Here is a 22,837-nt window from a genome sequence, read left to right as displayed (position 1 = left end):
TGATACCTGAACCTCCTCTTTTTTAGTTGTTCATTCTTTTGCTTCCAATACAAATGATGTTGAATTTTTTATTCTACACTGAATTTTGTTTAGCGTCACTGGTTATATAAGCTGATTAAGATTTGCCGTTTCAGTCTCCTATTCAGCTATAGATAAAATTCAAGATCAACTTGGTATCACTCGATAAATCAATATTAGCTATTATTGATATTTTAAATAATGATGAAAATGATCTTCAGCTACGCACTAAATTATATTTAACTGACATTCATAAATTATGTGAACGTTGTCTAAGCAAATGTTATTTTCTGTGGGATTATCCATAATGGCAGTATTTCAAAAAGCTTACTTACAAAATATTGAATATAATGCAACTCAACAAGCATTAAACATTTATGTTACACCAATAACATTTAAACAATATTTTAATGATTGCCACGCACCTTTTTCTAACTCTGATAAAGCCGAATTGTTTTCGACACTTTTAAAATCTCAAGGCAAAGCTATTCTATACAAATGCGAATATTAAAATAGTAAAGACCAACTTAGTTTCTTAGGTATATGCATTTCAAGTGATCATATAACTCACAAATATAACTTTTCTATATACCGCAAGAATGCAATAACGAATGTACTTGTATAACCGCAATCGTGTACAGCACCATATATTGCAATAGGGATATTTAAAAGGTTTCTCACAAGAGCTTATAAATTATGCACTAGTGATTATATAGAACAAGAAATTGAGTTCCTAATTCATATTTTACGGAAATTGCATATTCTCGGCAACAACTTCTAGACATTGTAAAACACTACAAACTATCCCAACCAAAAAAACCGCAAACAAATGAACACAAATAATACCATAATACTTCTATGGTTTCCTAAATTAAGCCTTAATCTTAATCTTAATCTTAATCTTAATCTTAGACCTGAGTTTTGAAAAGTTGGTATAAAAATAGTTTTTCGTTTTGGAAGATCTTTATTGAACATATTATGCCAAATTAAATCAGAGCTATCACCAAACAGTTAAAGAAAAAATAACAATTTTTTTTTTGAAATTGAATAAATATGTGTGCTTAGATAAAATGCATAAATAGATACTTAGAAATACAATCATAACAAATATTTTAGTTTTCTCTAAAGTTAGGGAGTTAAGCTATATAATTTAAGCTAGAGATTTACAAATATATTCTGACGTGGCATCAAACATAATTCATAAAAAAAAATAAACTGACGGAATACAAAAATATCCCGACGGAATACACAACTTCAATGGTTTTTAACTTGAAGTCAAAATATTAAATTGAGATTTTTTTTTTCATTTTCTACATACACTACGTACACACTTGAAAACGAAAACCATTTTTTTCTAAGCAAAACTGGTCGTTATCATTACTAAATAGATAAGTTTAAAGATTTCTTGTTTTACAAGCTAACAAGTAACGTGGAAAGCACAAATATAGTGAAAATATATATAGTTCTTAAAAAAGCACTTTGATATTGCATTTAGTTTTATTTATTTTAATTTTTTTTTTACCAACTATTAATAGATTACATATTGACAGAATCTTTCTGCAATATCTAAATTTTCAAATAGTTAAAATAATCAAAACAATCCAGAAAATTCAAGTAAGATTAACATTAAGTATTTTGTCAACACTTTGATATTTTCGTTCTTCTTATTTTAATTAATATTCTTATTTTCGTAAATCTTGCATCCCATCTTTGAAATAAAATATTAGTACCAAATTTTGATCCTCCTTTAACTCTTCCTGTTTTTAAAATAAATTTAAAGATATTTTTTCTATGAACAGCAATCTAAAATTTTACTAAAAATGTATGTAAGATGTATTTGCTAAATCTTCAGCATATAATATATTAAAATGTTTGTAAGTTGTATCTTTGTATTATGTTAAATCTTCAATATAAATATGTATATATATATATATATATATATATATATATATATATATATATATATATATATATATATATATATATATATATATATATATATAGCAAATAAACATGTTTAATTTTTAAAGTTCTAATGATAAGATGCTAATGATTTTCTTTACAAAACCTTTAAATTGTTAGTACGCTGAATTGTTTATTTTTTTAAAAGATTTTTATTTTATTAAGTATCACGACTATCATTGTAAACTAAAAAAAAAAAAAGAAAAAATTAAAGAACTGAAAATAATTTTTCGTCAACAAATTTATTTTCATCATTTTGAATTTCGTATAACTTTAAATATCATAAACTGTAGTATATTTTTATATTACATTTTTGTAAACAGATCACATGCCTAACTTTTAGTTAAAAAAAGCATACTCATTTTTGAATAGTATTAGAAAGAAAAAGATAATTGAGTTGCCATAAAAAAAGAAGCAAGTTCACTACCCGGTGGGTAGTGATATATAGCTATAGCTAGCAGATAGCTAGCTATAATTGTAACAATAAACACAAAGAGATTTGGCCACGAGGATCGCTGCTTTTTTAAGTCAGCAAAAAGCTACTAATATTTGTAAAGATAAAGACAGACGACTGCTACAAGTCTACGGGGACAGCTACGAGAACAGCTACGAGGCTGCGAGGACAGCTAGTTAGCTAAAGACCCACTCGCTATTCTAGCTAGCGTCTTATCGTAATAAAACCGCTGTCTAAAAAATTTTAATATGTAGCTATCAACCAGCTATAGGTTTGTAAATATTTTGTAGCTAGCTACAAAACTACAATATGTAGTTAGCGACACATTGTTACAAATTTGCGATATTTAAAGTTCAATTAATCTCATAATTATAATAGACTCAACACTAAAAATAGAGATTTAAAAATAATAAAGACATTAGGAAAAAATTGCTGTAAAGCTAACTAGCTGCTAGCTTATTTCCCAACGGTTAGATTTGAATTAAGTTAATAATGAATAAAAAAAGATGCAAGTATTACTGTGCATTAATAGAAACTAATGTATAATAATTAATGAAAATTATTTTTTAATTATAATTATGAAAAAACTTTATTAATTTTCAAAAACCATCTTTTAGTTTCAGATCTAATTCCAGTATATCAATCCTGTAGGTTATATCTGATTGTAGGTATCTGATTGTAGGTATCTGATTGTAGGTATCTGATTGTAGGTATCTGATTGTAGGTATCTGATTGTAGGTATCTGATTGTAGGTATCTGATTGTAGGTATCTGATTTATACGGCAATAGTAAAAATTAGCTTTGATAATAAAAAAGCGGTGTAAAACCGGTTATTCGGTTTCTCAATTTAAAAAAAAACGGTTTTTTGTAAATTCATGGTTTTTGCAAGCCCAACATTGAAAAAATTTTGTTTTTAAAAATGTTAAACATTGGAAAATTCCATTTTCAGACTATTTTAAATCATCAAAAGAGCAGAGAAAATGTATGCCTTCTCTTTGGTCGCAAATGTCAAATGAAAAGCTAAAGCCACATAATTTCTAAATTTCAAAGGTGTTTTTTGGATTATAAAATTGCTGATAACCGATAACCTACTGGATTATGTCCAAGATTGGTATACGTAATGATTTTTAACTAAATAAATATATATGTCGTAAACGTAAAACCACTTACATAACAAAAAAATTTGATAACAATACATTATTTAATACTTTCATTGGAAATTTCACAATAGAGTTGCTTTTGCATAAGCTACCGTAAAATGGGGTGACTTTGGCCCAACTTTTAAATGTGTAAAGCTAAAAAAAAAGTTTAACTTAAAGAAATAAGATTTGGTAAATGAATTAAACCACATGTTGCATGTTACTAGTATATCTTTATCTATTTAAGGTGTATAATTAAAAAAATAGATGTTGTTGATCTCTGGCAGTAAATTAAGTTTGACATTTATTGGTCAAATATGACTGTTTCAGCTAAAAAATGAAATGGGTACAGGGTTATTTTATTTTTACATCTGTTTTAAAGAAATATAAAATTATTAAAATTTTTATAATCTCAAGAAACTAAAAAATTGCAATTGTGAAATATGCGAAATTGCAAGAAACAGGGAAGGATAAACAAGAAAAATCTGGTATTGGAATTCTAAAATAGTTATTAGTCTGCGATTTGGTTCTTGCCTGAGTTAAAAGAAGATTGTGTCTTAAATGGAATCCAACAACGCTGAGGTAAAAAATGTATTTATAACTTTGAATATTTTGGCTGTGAAAGTTTGAATGTTTTATAGAAAACAAGTTTTATGTAAATTTATTTAATTAGAAAAAATATAACAGCTGCATCAAGATATCAAGGGATTAGAAAAGCCTTATTATTTTATGTCACTGGTAGGATGACGAGAAAAAGACACGTAAAAAGCTTTCCCTTCCTAATACATCTTAAAATGATGATTTTAATTAAAAAATATATTTTTAACCTTTTGAACCTGAAACCCTTTCAAAATTGTAAAGTTGTTAAAAACGTTTTTACATCAGTCTCCATAGTTGTGTAACTTATTTAGATGCCAAGAAAGAAATGGTTTCAAGTTATTAAAAAAAGTTATGAAGTAAAAATGGTGACACCATTTTTTTTGAAGACAAAAGTTAGTAAACTAAAATTACCGATTGGATGTGGGACAAAAACAACCAACTTTACTCACAAAAATCAAATGATAAAACTTCTGCACAATTAAATGATGCAATTTTTGTCGCAAAACTTATTATATAAAAAAATTAATAATTGCCAGTTGTGTAAAAAGAAACAAAACGCTGAAATACTGTGTCAAATATTCAAAGAATCTCGTTCAAAACTGCACAAAATTTTAAGAATTGTGTAAATCTTGTGTTAATACATGGAAACTCCTCTGAATTTCTTGTAGACAGATTTGTTTTACAAGAGCTTCATAAAACCATTGACATTGACTTTTTAAAAAACCTAAATTTAGTTAAGGCTAACCGTGATAAGGAATAAAGTGCGATCGCACCCGCTTCCCGAACAAACCTGAACTGCCTATATATATATATATATATATATATACATATATATATATATATATATATATATATATATATATATATATATATATATATATATATATATATATATATATATATATATATATATATATATATATACAGTATCGGACAAAACGAGTGGAACCAAATAATGCTAATTTAGTTTCTTTATATAAAAGTGCTGCATTTTTTTAATTTAGTGAAATAACTATGTAACTGTTTAGAGACAAAGCTCTTCAAGTTTTATTCATCACAAAGTTCATTATTTGTACACGAAAATTAATAAATTAATCAAAAGTAATGAAAAAAGTTGATTTCCTTCTAGACAAAACAAGTGCAACTCGACAAAATGTTGACCAAGCTGTATTTCGCTATCAATATTTCGTAGCGAATTCTTTGTTGTCGATCACAGACTTGCATCTTTGAGGCATTGATTCGATCAGGTGATCAATGAAACTTTGTGGAATCGCTGCCCAGGCCTTTTGGATTTGTTCAAACAGTTGATCCTTATTACGAAAACCTTCACGATTAATTCTGCGGTTGACGATCTCCCACAGGTTCTCGATAGGGTTGAGATCCGGAGATTGAGGCGGCCAATCCATCACCGATAGGTGGTTGTCTTGAAACCACTGCTTGACTACTTTTGCAGTGTGTTTCAAATCGTTGTCTTGCTGAAAAACCCATTTTATTGGCATATTCTATTCAGCATGAGGTAACATAACATCTTTCAGGATATTTTTATACATGAAACGGTCCATTATTCTATCGTTTCGATGTATTAGACCTAGACCGTTAGCAGAAAAATACCCCCAGACCATTAAATTGCCTCCACCATGCTTCAAGGTCTTATGGCATTAACGTAAATCAAGGCGTTTTTCGGCCGGTCGACGTACAAAGCAAATGCCATCGCTCCCAATGATGTTGAACTTCGATTCATCACTGAAGAGGACAGTTCGCCATTTCTGCACATTCTAGTCAATATGAGATGTAGCAAACAGGAGTCTTTTCTTCTGGTTTTTTAGTGAAATCAGCGGTTTCTTTGCAGGGCGTCGAGAAAACAATCCGGCTTTAACAGCACGTCGTCTGATTGTTTGGTCCGATACAGGCAGCTCTAATTGCTTTGGTATCTCGACTGATGATATCCAGGGAGTTCTCTTGACGGATCTGACGATCATAGAATCCCCTCTTAAAGTGGTGGAACGCGGTCTTCCACCTTTGTTATCTGCTCCCAACTTCCCCGTAAAACGATATTTGGAACATAGTCTTGATACGGTCCATTTTTTCACGCGATATTTATCACAAATACTTTTTGTGACATTCCACTCACGTAATCGCCAATAATTTTCTTTCTTAGTTCCAATCCAAGACTGTCGGGAGCCATTTTTGCACTTGAAGTCATAAAAATAATAAATTAAGTAATCACGCTTCTCAAGACTTATCGTCTTACATTTACCTTGTGATGATACAATAATGCTCTATAAGACAACGTCTTGGTTGAATGTGGACTGTATTGATGTAATGAAACACTTGTTGTATTTCATTTCTTGTATTGATGTTCTTCGATAAAACACTTTGATAAAACTCACTTCGATAAACTGCCTAGATAACACTGACTGATTGACTTCCATATACTGACTGAACTACATGTTGATTTATGGTCTCTTATATAGTAAAATGAACCTGTGTGAACCTGTTCTGGAAGATTCTAGATGCTTCTTTTCGATGCTTCTGGAAGCTTCTGGATGCGTCTGGATGCTTCTGAATGTTTCTGGATATTTCTGGATGGTTCCAGATGCTTCTTCTGGAAACTTCTGGAAGCTTCTGCATGCTTTCAGAATCTTCTGGATACTTCCTTTAATTATTAAAAACTTCCGTGACGTTGACACGGACCAGACTTAAGAAAATGAAACAAACTAGAAAAGTTGCACGTGTTTTTGTCCGCTGCAAAATGGCACATGTCAACGAAATTCTGCCTGTGTGCTGTCACCTGTCAGCTGATTGCCTATTTTATTGCATGCTATGACTCCAGACTCCTGAACTGTTTGCTGTGATAGTATAGTTTGTTTCGTTTTAAAGACATGTAAAATTAGGAATACTTTTTAGCATTGTTTGATGTTGGTTGCAAATGTTTTGTCCAATACTGTTTATATATATATATATATATATATATATATATATATATATATATATATATATATATATATATATATATATATATATATATATATACATATTCATTAAAAAATTTAGTTTTTACGCATTTATTAAATAAACTTTTAGAAAAGTTTTGATCGTTCAGTTACAAAAATATCTCAATGACAATGAAAAAGAAAATTTTTTGAAAACTGGAAAAAAAATGTAAAAGCAAATTGAATTGTGTAATTTTTGTGCTTTTGTTTTAATAAACAGTTAAATTTTGATGACTATAAATCTAATGCTTTCAAAGATAACAACAAAAAGCATGTTTTGCTTTAACTTTTTTATTTTTTTATTTTTATTAAATAACTTTAATATAATCTAAAAAATGTATTATACCGTTAAAATCTTCTTCAAAGCAAATGTAGTTTACAATTGTGTATTTGTTGATACCAGGGCAAGGGTCACCTCCATAAAATGTACTGTTGGAATTAATTAAACAGCTTTTTGTTCTGTTGCAAAACTTTTGAACAACATCAGTAACATTTAAAATGCATTCTTTTGTTTTTTCTTGACTACCATACATAGCACTGTGAATTTTTATTAAAGATATCTCGGTACATGTTACTTCATATGAAGTATTTTCATATATTGTCACTATGATAGAAAATTGAATCGCATATTGTATAACTATTTTTAAACTTTTTTTCTTAAAAATTTTTGTAATGAATTTTTTTTTTTTTCGTTCGTATTTTTTGTATCTTTTTAATTTTATTTTATTAGCAAACCTATAATGATCATTTATTGAACTAAATAAAACTTTGAAAAAAGAATTTTTAATTATTTACCTGCATGACTTTGATTCCCAAAACAATCATTTTCAATTTCAGAGCTAAACCCCATACACCATCCTAAAATAAGTTATGTATGTATAAATATATACTTTTAAATGCATAAATATGTATAAACGTATACTGTTTTTGCAATGTCTAATTTTAGGCAATCAACTCATGTTTAAAATTTAAATTTTTTAATTTTTTTAATTGCATTTATAGTAGCTGTTAACATATTATTTAAACTTTAAATAATATGTTAACAGCTACTATAAATGCAATTAAAAAAATTAAAAAAGTTAATATGAACTTTTTTAGAAGATCTCAGCTAACTAGTTCAGGTAACATTCTTTATGCATTTAACGTGTTTATTATTAGTTCAATGCATTTTAAATGCGTTAGCATATGCTTTTCAAGTAAGTGGATAAAATAAGAAAAAATGTTCGATACTTTAGTTGTGGTATTTATTTAAATATTACAATTAAAATCTTTTAATATAAAAATAGTTTATGCAAACTATGCAGAAGTTTATCGAATATGTTTTAAGACATACTTAGTTATTATGTTTGTAAAACTATTTTTATTAGTTTTAAGTTATTTTTTTGCATTTATACTTTTTATTAGTTTTTACATTTATACTTCTAAACGGTCAATATTAAAATTAACAATGCATTTGTTACAACGTGGAAAAGTAAAAAACAAGGAAATATCACAGTGTTGATAATGTCATTTGCGTAAGTTTTAGTAAAAAAAAGAACAAATGTAAAGCTTTAAACGTTTACAAATGCAAAAGCGTTAAACGTTTACAAATGCAAAGCTTTTAACGTTTACAAACTCATTGTCTATAAAACATTATGTTTTACGTTCGGAGTAAAAATGACTTATCATAACGAGCTTTTAAAAATCTTTCAACCCTAAAATCTACAAAAATATACTTTTCAAAATAATAATTTATTAAGTATCTTTTTATGAAACAAAACTAAATCAATTTTGTCAATCATGGAAATTGCTGGCATCGATGGATAAAATTGTTTAAAAACTAAATTGATTAGTTATTCTCGTTTTCCGTTTCTAAAGCTAAAATCTTTTAAAAGGCTAAAATCTTTGAAAATATTCTTTGATATTTATGACCTCAACAAAATGCTTATACAAAATAAAAGCATTAATTTTGCTTCTACAAAATAAAACTTATTACCTTGCTTCTAAAAAATAAAACTACATTTTCCTATGAGAAATAAAATATGGCAATAAACTTATTGAATGAATCGATACGAGTATTTTTATCTTCTTTTTGCCGCGGTCATGTAATGACCGGGGCAAAAAGAAGACAAACTCAGTCTTATCACCAAACTACAGCCATTACTTAAATTTTTTATAAGTTACGAATGCAATTTTTTTTAATAGCAAAAGTGTAAATAAACAAAATTATGATTTAACTGACGAATCTTTCTTATTTATTTAAATTTCAAGTTTTAACTTGATTTTAGATTAATAACTTATTTTTAAAAAGAAGAAAAATTTAAAGTAGGTAGTCATCTCTAAATAGTCATTTTAATATCTCCTTTTTAAAATATTTTATATAGGGTGTGTGACACCTCCTCGCAATCCTCCAAACACACATTCTTTAAATGTTGACATCATTAGTAGGCAAATCAGGATCTGTTTAAAACTTCAGTCGGCAAATTTGAACATTTTTTTAGATATTATTTATTGTCAGATAAAGTACTGGCATAACCTTTTGACCATATTCCTACAGTGTTTATTGCTGATCTAAATGCAGATGAGAAAAAATATTCAATCATCATACTGATTAAAGCCACGAATAATGAGTTCTCTTTTAAATTGTATTTTATTATCAAAACAATTTCTACAAGACAATGTCCAGAGTATTTAACTTGCTCCAACAAATACATGATTGATGCTATAGTCCATGCAACTATGTTGATTATAGTTGTAAAGTGAATACCTTCAATAGAAAAAGACTAAATCATTGCGTACCATTTGAATGCAATTTTTAATTGAAAATCAATATCATCAACATTTGTTGAGATGAGAAACTGTAAATCTACTTCTATTATCTTTTTTATTAATTTTTGGTCAAAATTTCAAGCAATGATCAGATGCAAACTTTTTTTACTTCTTTAAATCTTTTGGTATGTTTAAACTTGTATGTGAAAATATTCCAGGCTGAATCAGGTATAATGCACTAGTTTTAAATTCAGTCTTAGGCTTATTTTGCTTATTTATAGACTTTGCAACATGATTACCATCTGTAAAAACTTTTCATTAGTTGAATTAGTAGACCATTAGTTGCATTTGGTGTAAGTGATCAGCCAATAAATTTCCAACATATTATATTAGTGGCAAACAACTTTCAGCGTCTGCTACTATAGATCCACTAAATTACCGTTTATCAATAGTACAGTGGACCACTCAATGCCACCAATGATATAGGCAAAATAAAATATAAGTTCACTAAAATTCCAAATACTTGTCGTGTGTCAATACCACTAACTGTTTTGTCATTTATTGAATATATATATGATTTGGTGCTTTCTTTCAATACAATTGTTCTTTCAATACAATTGTTCTTTAAACAACTTAAAAAATCTAATATAACTTTGATAGTATTCATGATACGTAAATGACTAGGTTATTGTTTCCAGGTATTGTTACCTAGGTTATTGTTACCAGACATGACTACTCCTTTCAGTTCTATTCAATTTAATATTATGAAAACCTGAGTTAAGGCCATCTAAAGAAATATCAAGAATAAAGTTATTTAATTTATTTTGCTGTGATTCGTTTAATATGTCTCATTTATACATGAAACACTAGGATGGCTTGATGCAACAAATTTATAAACACGTAACCCATTTTCCGAAGCAAAAAAAAAAAAATGATTAAAATTTAGTTTTTGTAATTTTTCTACCTATTGCTTTTGAATTCAAACGTTGTTGTAATAGTGTTCTATTTTGTGTTCCATTTTGTTAAAGATTTCCTTTGTAAGCTTATAAAATGCACAGAGAATGAATTATATCCTAATTTTGATTACTTTCTGGAACAGTAATTTCTAATGCCGAAGACTCCTCTTTCAGGTTTAATAAACTGGCAATTGTAGCCAACGAATTTCATATTTAATACACAATGCATGGTTAAGTTTACATCTTTTTACAAACTTTTTAGGAGTTTTCAAGTCTGTAACACAAAGTTCTAACAACTCTAAAATTTCTAAACTATATCTTTTATTCTTCATACCCTGAAAGCCGCTTGTAAATGATCGATTTCTACAGAACATAACGCGGTAATTATACTTTTTTATGTGATTTTCAGTACATTTGTTACTTTAAAAATAAGTCATCATCTACAAATCTATCAAATTTTGCAAAACCAGTTTTTATATTATCCATAAAACAAAACGTGTTGAAAAGATCGAAAGTTTTTTTCTATTAAATAATATCCCGTTGCAGATAATTTTAGATAATCGTATTTTAGGCTCAGCAATAATTTTAAAATCGATTTAAAGAAAAGGTACGCTTTCTAATTTTGAAATTATATAAAAAAAAAAAATTAGTGCATATTATTTTTGAAAGACTTTTGTTTGTTTGCTTTACGGAAAGTCGCCTCGAGCAAGATGCTTTTGCAGTTTTGCTCTAATGTTGTTAAGGATCTTCCATTTCGGAAATTTTAAAATTGCAAATCAATAATTTTATATGAATTAATCAAATTAGTCTAGTTTAATACTTATTCTAAATATTTGTCTGACCAACCTTTTTTTTTTTTAGTAGCCATAGTAGGCGAGTGTCTACGCCTTTAAACTCCAACACATTCGTTTTACACATCGAGAAAGTTATGATTATTTTTTAATTGCCTAATAAGGACAATTACTGCATATTTTACTAGGAATAAAAGGAGTAAATTAATGACAAATTAAAGCGCTTGAACTTCATTTCTATCAATGCTCCATGACTTAGTTAAGTCATAGAATGATAATGAAGACTTTACAATTTTTTAAATGTTTATTATAATCGCTATAGCATAATGCATACATATGATGGGTTTTAAGTTAAAAAATTATTTGCACACAACAGCTTGCAATAACATTATTGTTATATCATTTAGCTAACTTCAACATAACGACAAGTTTGTATTTATTTAATAGCTTTATATAATAACTTTTTAGCTATCAACATTTGTGTGAATTTGATTTACATTTTTCTCGCTAAGAGTTGTGGCTAGCTAGTTGCAAGCTTATTTAGCTAGCAATCCTCATCTACAAATTGCTGACTTGATATTACGGCTAGTTAGTTGCAAGCCATTTTCTGATCGGGTTGTTATCAATTATATTTTAAATACTGAGAAAAAGAAACTTCAGGGTTGCCTGCAAAAATAAAAAATAAAAAGGTTAAATGTATTTAATAAACGGGATCGTATTAATTATTTTTTTATCATATTGTTCAATCTATATAAACTTGAACCTACTTATTTAGCTACAAAAAAAAAATATAATTTACACACAAATTTTCTCCGGGCCTAAACCTTTACCTTTTTTTTTTTTAGTCGAATTTTTATAATCAAGTTTATCAGTTTAGGATTTTAAAAAAAAAATCAATATAACCCTCGAGTCTTTATATGTTACTTTTACTTACATTACTTTTGTGAAACAACGAAAAGTATATTCGTTCCGAATTAGCAAAGACAATTTTAGAGGATGGGCGTGTGAGAGAATGGGGTGCTCTACCCCCACAAAGAAGGTGGTTTTCAAGTTTTAGTAGTTTTTTTGACGAAATTAGTTAGCTGGTCGGGTATTTGACACAATTCAGTCGGATAAGTTATAGTTCTTAAGAGTTCTTTAGTTTTGGTAATTTTTAGGATCCACCCCCTTCCCCTTAAATTATATGTAGAAGCGCTCCGATTGCACATAAATTTTTTTTAAATAAAAGAACATTTTTGTGCATAAAGCAGGGCTGTGGAGTCGGAGTAACGACATTTTTAGTGGAGTTGGAGTCGCTAAACTAAATTGTGACCCCGACTCCAATAGTAAAACGTTTTGGTATTGCACATGCATCTACAAAATATTTAACATTGAAAGAATTTTTCATGAAACTGGCAAAAAATATTTTTTTAAACTATTGCGTAATATTTTTTAACGAATTCAAAGAATTTTTCAAAAATTTTGTTTTAGAGTCGTAGTCGGAGTTGAAGTCGGAGATTGAGTCGTACTCTGAAAATTTCAACGATTAGAGTCGGATTCGGAGTCGGAGTTGGCACTTTTTTTTTACAACTCTACACCCCTGGAATAAAGATTGCATTTTAAAATCATCTTTATAAAAGGTACATGTTACAAATGCACTAGTTGTGTTAGATAATAATAGTTTATCTAAAAATGACATTAGTAAAAAATTTGACTTGAATATTCAGTAATATAATAAAAGATTAATTAGCTTGGTATGATAATTTTAAAACACACACACAAATCGCCCCTTGGCAGTATTGGTTGAAAAAGACGGCGTACATTTAAAAATTTTTAAAGTATAGCATAGTTTTTAATTTATAGTTTTATAAACTCAAAAGTGCTTTAGCAAGTGCTTGAGTGAGACTCAAGGTTGTGGCGAGTGAGACTCAAGGTTGTGGCGAGTGAGACTTAAGGTTGTGGCGAGTAAGACTCAAGTTTGTGGCGAGTGAGACTCAAGTCTTAAGAGTACTTATTTAAAAAAAATATGATAAATTTATGACCTCAAAATTAATAGTTCTTTACTTAATTTCTGGCTATATTTTAAATAGTTCAAAATTAGCACAAATGTTTCTTAACCTTTTGCTTTTTATTAATCTATAACGTCTTTAAATCAAGAAAAAAATTCTAAAATAATGTAAATACTCAATCAAGTCTTTTTATATATAATTTTACAGTTTTTAGCCACTCTTAGACCAATCTAATAAATATTAAAAAATAAAATCAAAATTTTCATATTCTTCAGTTTTAAAAAATCTAAAGTAAGGTTCAGTTATAGGAAATAAGAAAAAGATAACTAACTTTATTGTTTAGTAAATATTTTTAGACCTACTCCACCTAGTTACAAACACAGACGCATCAGCCAATGATTAAATGGAAATAAGAGAAACAAATCATGAAAAAAAAAATTCTAAAAGAAATTGATTTTTAAAAATGAACACGTCTGCCTAATAATGGCTCTTAAGCCAGAGCTTTTTTGTGCGTTAGCCGTAAATTATGAAGACACCTGTAAAATAGGTAAACAATGCATTGTAACGTTTCTAATAAATGCTTTGTTTTTATTATTTCATTTTATATTATAACTAATTATACTAACCAGTACAATTGCCCCACTTTCCTGCATAAACAAAATCCATTGAACACCATAGTACGCCGTTATTATTAACTGTCGTACAACTGTCGTATGTTATTGAATTGTAAACAAAAGGAAAAGTACAACATTGACCATTACTTGCATTTTGCATACATTCTATAATAATACGTAATCGATAAAGATTTAAACTTAACAATGAGTAAATAAATACATAATATTAAAACAATATATAAAATAATAATATATAATAATAAAACACAATGCATATTATATTTGCTAGAAATTCAAGTCACCGGTATGCCACTCATAAATACATAAATTGATACGAGTACAAATATAATAGATTTCAAAATTTTTAAATAACTTTGGTGAAGAATAAGTCACAAGTTTAAAAGAATCATTTTTATAAGATTTAAAAATGTATCATTATTCTACTATTTTAATCTATATGTATTATTTCTATATGTATTATTTCTAGTTTTTCGTTTTGTAGTTTTAATAATAAGAATAATTTATTAAAATAAATTTAACTGAAACTTAAAAAACAACATGAAAAGTACAACTTTTAAATATTAATACGTTTTTTTTTTATATTATATAATGTACAAATACTTAAGTATTTTAAAACTTAAGTTATTTATTGTGGTTTATCCTCCTTCGGCTAATTGCCATATAGAGGCCACATACCCGGGCCAGCGAAAACAAGTTCAGCTCACTAATGAGCATCATCGCCAGCATCCTTAACCAAGAGTAAGTGAATTTAGGAAAAATGAAGTAAGTTAGAGTGAAAGTTAGAAGAAGTCGAGTTAGAAAGATAGAATAGAGAAAGCGGACAGATATTGCACGAGATGTTAGAATGTGCAATTCAAACTAAAGTAATACTTTAAATTTTTTTATTTTTACACGAGGTGAAAAAAAAAAGACACTTTTGTACATTTTTAAAATTAAGACTAAAAGAAAATATTTTGGGCTTTTTACAATTCGTTTAATAGTAAAATAAAAAGTTTAGAAAACAATAAAAAATTTAAAATTACGAAATAATTTTATGTCTAATATTATACAAAATATATTTTGTTTGTTTTATTTTTCAATAACAAGTTTCCTTTTCCATCAGACAATAAACTTTGTTACCTAAGGTCAAACATATTATTTTAAATTGCCTAAAGATTATCAGAATAAGTTTCCCTGAGTAACTAAAAGATTTAAAGCATTAACATAAAAAAGAATCCCCATGACTACTAATTTTTCATGAAAAAAGTGTAGCATTTTGAGTTTTCATAATATTTTTCTATCAGCTGTTTTAAAATACTGTTTTCAGCAAAATATGGAAAACGGCATAATATAGAAAAACGATCTTGCTTGGTTTAAAATATATAGACAAAATTAAACAGGTAATATTTATAAAGAATTAAGTAAAGTTTAAAAAAAAAACCAATTTTGAAGATTTTTACTTATATTAGTAGTATTAGTACTTATATTAGCTTTCATAAAAAATGTTTTCTATCTTTTCAGGCTTATATAGACTCATTTGTTGAGTCTTGTTTGAGACAACCTTTGTTGCAAAGAAGAACAAACAAGGGTAATTAAAACACAAGCATAAAACTCTTTAACCTAACCGTAACCCTAACTCTTTAATTTTCAGACTAAAATGTGTTGGTTTTGTTCCACATTTGCAATAAGAGTTTTTGCAGAACTAAATTTTTATGAATAACCTAAGTTTTAGCGAAAGAAACTGACAGAAAATTTATTCGTGACCATTTTGATGGCTTTGAGCAAAAGAATTTAATAAAAGTAATACAATTCAAATATTGGATAGTGGTTTTTTAAATTTTTAATAATGAAGACATTTTATTTTCTGTACCCAGGAGATGCCTTTGCCAAAAGTTGCCTTTATAAATATTGAATTTATGAGTAAATTCAATATTTATAAATTCAATATTCATTCCCTGATGTCAAAAAAACAATTTTTGACATGGGGTAAGGGGGGAGATCAAGAAAAGTTGATGCCAACAACTATATTAAAAAAAAAAATTTAGTTACTTAAAATAAGGAAAATTAGGCAATAATAAAACTAACTATATAGTGTTGGCCATTAAATTAGGACATTCATAAAAACTTCACTTTTTCTTGATTTTGAATTAAAATTAACACAACCAATGCCGTGTTAGTGTTCTGGAACCATGGTAGCTTAATAATAAACAAACGTTTCGAAAAATATTAATTAATGCTAAGAATTTTAAGTTAGTTTTATCGTCGTATGATAGTTAAGAAGTCGCGAGGTGATTAAGTTCATATTGAAGTTGTGTTGGTGTTACGTTGAACAGTATGCAACAGAATAAAGTTTTTAATGATTAGTCAAATTAGTAATAATTAATATACTGACTGGATTTAAGAGAACTTTATATTTTGAAATTACTATAATATATCAGTAAATTTTTATAAATTAATAATGGGTAAATGCTCGGACATTAGTCCCGCAAAACGTCGTGAGCTACCTTGTTGCAATATTCGTCTTTTACAAACATGGATATTGCTAAAAGACTTAATGTTTTCCATCAGGCTATTGGCAGAATTAAAAAAACTTTGTTTATTGGTAGAAATATTACTGAAACTAAGAGAAGTAACTGTGCCAGACCACGCAAATCAACACCCAGTGGTGATCGAGAACTGATAAAGCTTTGTCGTGAAAACAGGCGTAGATCATCTTCTGATTTAGTCATTGAATGGAGGAAAGCTGGAGTTGAAATCAGTAGAAGAACTGTGAGAAGACGCATAGTGGAACACAGATACAAGGCCTACAGGCCACAGAAAAAACCAAAGCTTACACTGGCAATATGCAAGAAGCAACTAGCTTGGGCGAAGGATCACCAGAACTGGACTGAAGATGATTGGACAAAGGTATTTATTGAATAATTATATTTGTTTTAGTAAATATTGTCCTTGTTTGCTGGTTATTATTACGTATTAGAATAAACTTTTTGCTTCTTGTTTTAAATGTAATAATTGCATTAATGTGAGCCACCTCGACGTTCTGTTTAGTATTAATGATAATTAATTTATTGATCGTTATGAAATTGCGGTGTTCCATTAAAAGAAACTTTGTATTGTCTATGTTTAGGTCTGCTTCTCAGATGAGACAATCCTAGAAGTTTTGGGAGAAAGGACACAGTATGTTAGGAGAATATCAACAAAAGCATATCATCCAGACTGTATTCAAGAAACTGTTAAACACCCACGGGAGATTATGGTCTGGAGCGTGCTATCTATTCATGGCAGACAGGGCGACTCCACATTGTAGATGGTATAATGAACCAAGAAAAATACGAAAACTTATTAGAGAGAAAGTTATTTACACAATTAGATGAATGGTATCCAGATTACAATTGCAAATATATGCATGATGGTACACCTTGTCACATGGCCAAATCCATCGCTAAACGTCTTCACGAAAGGAATGTTCCAGCATTAAAATGGCCAGGAAACAGCCCAGATTGTAACCCCATTGAGGAACTGTGGAGAGAGTTAAAGAGGGAAGTAAATAAAACAGTTTCAACTAATAGGACACAGTTAATTGAGAAGCTAGTTCATGACTGATGATGAGCGTCTCAAGAAACTTGCAGATCAATTTATTCGTGGAATGCCAAGACGTGTAAAAGCGCTCATAGATGCCAGAGGAGGACATACAATATATTAATTTTTTTTAAACTGGTTTATTATAAGATTTAGGATGCACTCACTAACTATTTCATTATCAGTATTTCATTTTGGTGCATTTATATATGAAAATAAATGTAATATGTAACTTTTTTGTCAAAGTCCTAACTTAATTGCCTACACTGTATTTCTACTTTTTAAAAACCGTGTTGTGCATTTTTACATATGTAATAACAGTTTATTTTATTTAATAAAACATACATGTATATGTCCTTGTGTTTTAAATTTGCATATAAAACATTTAGCTTTTAAAACTTTTATTAAAAATTATCATAATTAAATTAATCATTTAACTTGTTTAAGTGAAAAAAATTGCTTTAAACAAATTGTCGTTAATTTAAGGTATAAAAATTCTAAGTTAAACATAATAAAAAATAGAAAATTAAATCCGTGAAAATTCAGGGGTCAATAGGAGAAGAAAAAAAAAGCAGCCAATAAATTTTTAGTTTTTTTCGATTAGGCCCGTATGGCATCCATATAGATTCGCGGCTAAGTCCCGTACGGTTCCCATTTGACATCCAGGATGGGTCCCACACGGCACCCGCATCACAATACTCGCTGGGTTATTTTTTCAATGTTTTTATTTTTTGGCCTGCTGTGAAAACAGGTAAAGCTTTTTATGTAAGTCGAAGAGAATTTGCTTTTAGATAATATTTTTGATAACAAACAAGCTATTTAATATCTAAAATACTCGCTATAAATAAAACTTTTTAAACTTTTATATGAACGAACTATTACCTGCAACATTTCTTTTATTAACCCCTAATCCTGACAAAAATGGCTATTACTTTATCCGAAATAAAATATATGTTCATACAGCACAAAAAAGAAATACGAACATTATTTAAAGAACAAAAAAAAGTATTCGTGGACTTAATTAGCGATAACTTAATTTTAATCAATACACGACTAGATCATATTGAAACAAAAACATTGGATTGCACTAAAAGAATACACTTGCTAGGAAATGATATAAAAGACTTAAAAGAAGGCTTAAATTTTTATGAACATTTAATCGACCAAAAGGTGAAAGCTGCTAATGATTCTGAAGAATTTGAAAGCCCATACAATATTACAATTTTAAACAAAAAATGCAGAATCTCCGAAGATAGGTCGAGGCGTAATAACTTAAAGGTAGACGGAATTCCTGAAAACATCAATGAAACTTGGGATGAAACTGAACAAAAGGTTCAGAGTTTATTATGTGTAAATTTAGGAGTAAAAGGAGTCGAAATTGAAAGAGCGCATCGAGTTGGATTTAAAAAAGAAGCCCGATCCAAAACCATTATATTGAAGTTGCTAAGGTTTAAAGATAAATCAAACATTCTAAAAGAAACAAGAAAACTCAAAGGTCTGAATATTTACGTGAATACAGATTTCTCTTAAGAGACGGCAAAAATACGAAGAAAGTTATTTTGTGAAGCGAAATTAAGATAATTAAATGGAGAAAATGTAATCGTCAGGTATGACAAACTTATTAGTTTGAAAAATTTATAATAATTCAAAATGATATAGCTAGAAATCTAATCATTTTTAATCTTAGTTTTAAATATTATAATAATGAAAATGGCTAACAAATCAAACATAACAAATCTTTTAGAAATTTTTAATAAACAAAACACACTTCTTTTGAATAATGATAATGATCCAGATGTAAACTTTTTTGAGGACGTCATAATCAACTCTAACTATTTTGATATTGAGAAAGTATCTAACCTCGTGAAGGTGTCACAAATGTTATTTTCAACTCTAACTTTAAACATTCGTAGTATGAATAACTTTGAAAGTTTTGAATCAATGCTCAAAAATATAAACTCTGAGTTTTCGGTAATATGCTTAATAGAAACATGGTGCCGAAATGAAAAAAATAATTTTCAAATTCTAGGTTATAAGGCAATCCACCAAACTCGAGGTGGTGGCATTGGTGGTAGTGTATTCATTTTTGTTCATGACTCAATCCATTTTCAGAAAATAGAAATTTTAAGTATTCAAAACGCGGACTTTGAATTTCTAACTATCGAATTATTAAAAAATAATTAAAAAAAAACATTTTAATAACTGCTTTGTATAGACCGCCATGCGGAAATAAGAAATCTTTTTTAAGTGCTACTAAAAAAAAGTAAAACAAACAAATTTACATCACGGGAGACTATAACCTAAATCTTCTTAATGTTAAAACTGATGACGATGTAAAACATTTTTCAAACACTCTACTTCAGTACAACATTATTCCCTTAATTAACAAACCTACTCGCGTAACTCTTCAAACCGAACCTCTCATTTTATATTTTTACTAACAACTTTACAACATGCAACATTCAAAGCGGAATCTTAAAAAGCGATATAAGCGACCACTTTCCAATCTTTTCCATTTCGGATTATTTAAAAAAAAAATGTAAAAAGGGAAGTAAAAAGGCAGATTAATGAGATTAATATTAAGGCGTTCAGAAATTATTTACTCAAAGTTAACTGGAAACAACTCAATAATTGCAAAGATGCCAATATAGCTTATGATTTTTTTTACAATGAGTTCATTAATAAAGCGTTTCCGATGAAGGAAATAAAAGTTAAGCTTAAAAACCTGCAAAGTCCCTGGATTACAAAGGGGCTTATTAAATCTTCGAGGAAAAAACAAGGACTATATAAAAAGTTCTTAAAAAATAAAACTTATCAAAACGAAAAAAAATGTAAAATTTACAAAAACCTGTTTGAAAACCTGAAAAGAAAAGCTAAAAAAATTATTTCTCAAAATTTCACTACAAAATAATATCGGTAATAACAAAAAAACTTGGGATGTAATAAAGGAAGTGATAGGAAAAATTAAACATGATCATGGTAATACTTTACCAAAATATGTATACACTGAAGATGAAAGAACAGTAATTAATGAGTGAAAATTTATTGCGGAGAGTTTTAATAATTTTTTCATAAACGTCGGTCAAAACCTAGCAAATAAAATAACTCCCGGAAATAAAAAATTTAAACCATATATTAAAGAAGAGGACTGTGTGATGGATGAGCTTTAAGTATCTTCTGATGAACTTCGGTTTGCTTTTAATATGTTAAAACCAAACAAAAGCTCAGGTCTTGATGACATAAGCCCAAGGGATGTTAAAGAAGTTTTTGATATTATTGAAAACCCTTTACGAATTACCTTTAATCTTTCATTTAATAATGGAATTTTTCCTGACCTGTTAAAACTAGCCAGAGTAGTTCCAATTTTTAAAGACGGTGATATTTCTATATTATCTAATTATAGACCTATCTCAATACTTCCATGTTTTTCTAAAATTCTAGAGAGAATAATGCATAATAGGCTATACAATAATTTTATAAAGCATAAATTGCTTAATATTAATCAGTACGGATTTAGAAAAGGGCACTCGACAGAAAATGCAGTAATTAAATTAGTTAAAGAAATTTTAAACGGATTTGAAAACAACCAATATACTCTTGGGGTTTTTATTGACCTCTCAAAGGCCTTAGATACTGTGGACCATAATATTCTTCTTTACAAACTTAGAAATTATGGAGTCAAAAATAATAATTATAAAATGGTTTTTTTCCTATCTTAATAATCGCAAACAATGTGTATCTTATGACAAAACCTGAACTAAACTAGAAAACATTTCTTGCGGAGTTCCACAGGATTCTATTCTAGGGCCTTTATTATTTATTATCTATATAAACGATATTTACTTATCTTCTAGTGTATTAAAATTCAATCTTTTTGGTGACGACGCTCAGGTTTTTTATACCCACTCAAACTAGAATTAATCTTTATCACTATGAATCGTGAGTTTGACAACCTCAATAAATGATTAAAAGCCAACAAGCTATCTCTAAATAAAACTAAAATCAAATATCTTCTTTTTTCTAAATCCGCCAAATCTGAAACTTTGCCCCTAAAACTCCCAAATATTTCAATAGAAAAAACTAATTTACAACGGACAATCTGCATTAAATTTTTAGGCATTTTACTTGACGAACAAATAAGTAGGAAAGACCACAATAATTTAATAGAAAATAAAATTTCAAAGAGTATTGGAATTATGCACAAGACAAGACATATGTTGGATAAAAACTTATCTACTTTTCATTTATCCATAGCTATATCAGTTATTGTAATATTGCGTAAACCAGCACTTATCCATCAAAATTAAAGCGTATCTTAAATAAACAAAAGCAAGCAAGCTGCCTTATATTAAATGCTAATAAAAAGGCCAGTGCCAATCCACTGCTTAGAAAGCTTGGAGTGCTAAATGTTTAAAATTTTATGATAGATTTATGATATTATAGTGTAAACGATACAACGGGGCTAGATGATAAGACTTTTGTCTTCTGCCTGCTCCGGTCATATCTTAACTCAAAATATTTTGTAAATAACTTATTATGAAAATGACGAAATAAATTATAAAAAAAAAGGTAACTAAGCGAAAGTTTTCGTAAATCAACAGTAGTATTCGTTTATTTACGGAAACTTTCGTTTACATGAGATGGGTTTTTTCCGTAAAAAAATGAGAGATTCATTTATCACAGCTACCGAAAACTTTCCGTCAAAAACACGATATTTTTTTAACAGTGCACAGTGGGCCAGAGGTGAGCAAAACCCTTCAAAACCAACTTTTATATTGGAGTAATTTCTTATTTATATTTTAAATGTAAACTAGAGACTCCCAGCACTTTAAAACTGATAAAACTTTTCCCTACAACAATTTTTGAGTTCAGTATATCAATTTTACTACAAAAATGGCAATATTTTATTTTTCAAATATTGGTAAAAATGAAGAAAAATTATATAAAAATGAAATATACACAGTTAGACAGCTAGACAGTTTTACCACATTTTAA

General features: G+C 28.3%; 1 protein-coding gene across 1 annotated transcript in view; it reads right to left on the bottom strand.

Moving 5' to 3' along the window:
- Positions 1-2,140: 2,140 nt before the first annotated feature.
- Positions 2,141-22,837, bottom strand: part of LOC136085746 (uncharacterized) — a 65,605-nt gene continuing 44,908 nt past the window's right edge. Inside the window, exons 4-7 of the mRNA XM_065807122.1 lie at positions 14,276-14,428; positions 7,962-8,024; positions 7,513-7,770; positions 2,141-2,166 (exon numbers count right to left, since the gene is read on the bottom strand). Coding sequence (XP_065663194.1) covers positions 2,141-2,166; positions 7,513-7,770; positions 7,962-8,024; positions 14,276-14,428 — 500 coding nt within the window. The remainder of the gene's footprint in view (positions 2,167-7,512; positions 7,771-7,961; positions 8,025-14,275; positions 14,429-22,837) is intronic.

Source organism: Hydra vulgaris, chromosome 10 (assembly GCF_038396675.1).
Source record: "Hydra vulgaris chromosome 10, alternate assembly HydraT2T_AEP".
NCBI lineage: Eukaryota > Metazoa > Cnidaria > Hydrozoa > Anthoathecata > Hydridae > Hydra > Hydra vulgaris.
Note: the sequence above shows the minus strand (reverse complement) of the source record. Positions and strands in the feature narration are given on the sequence as shown.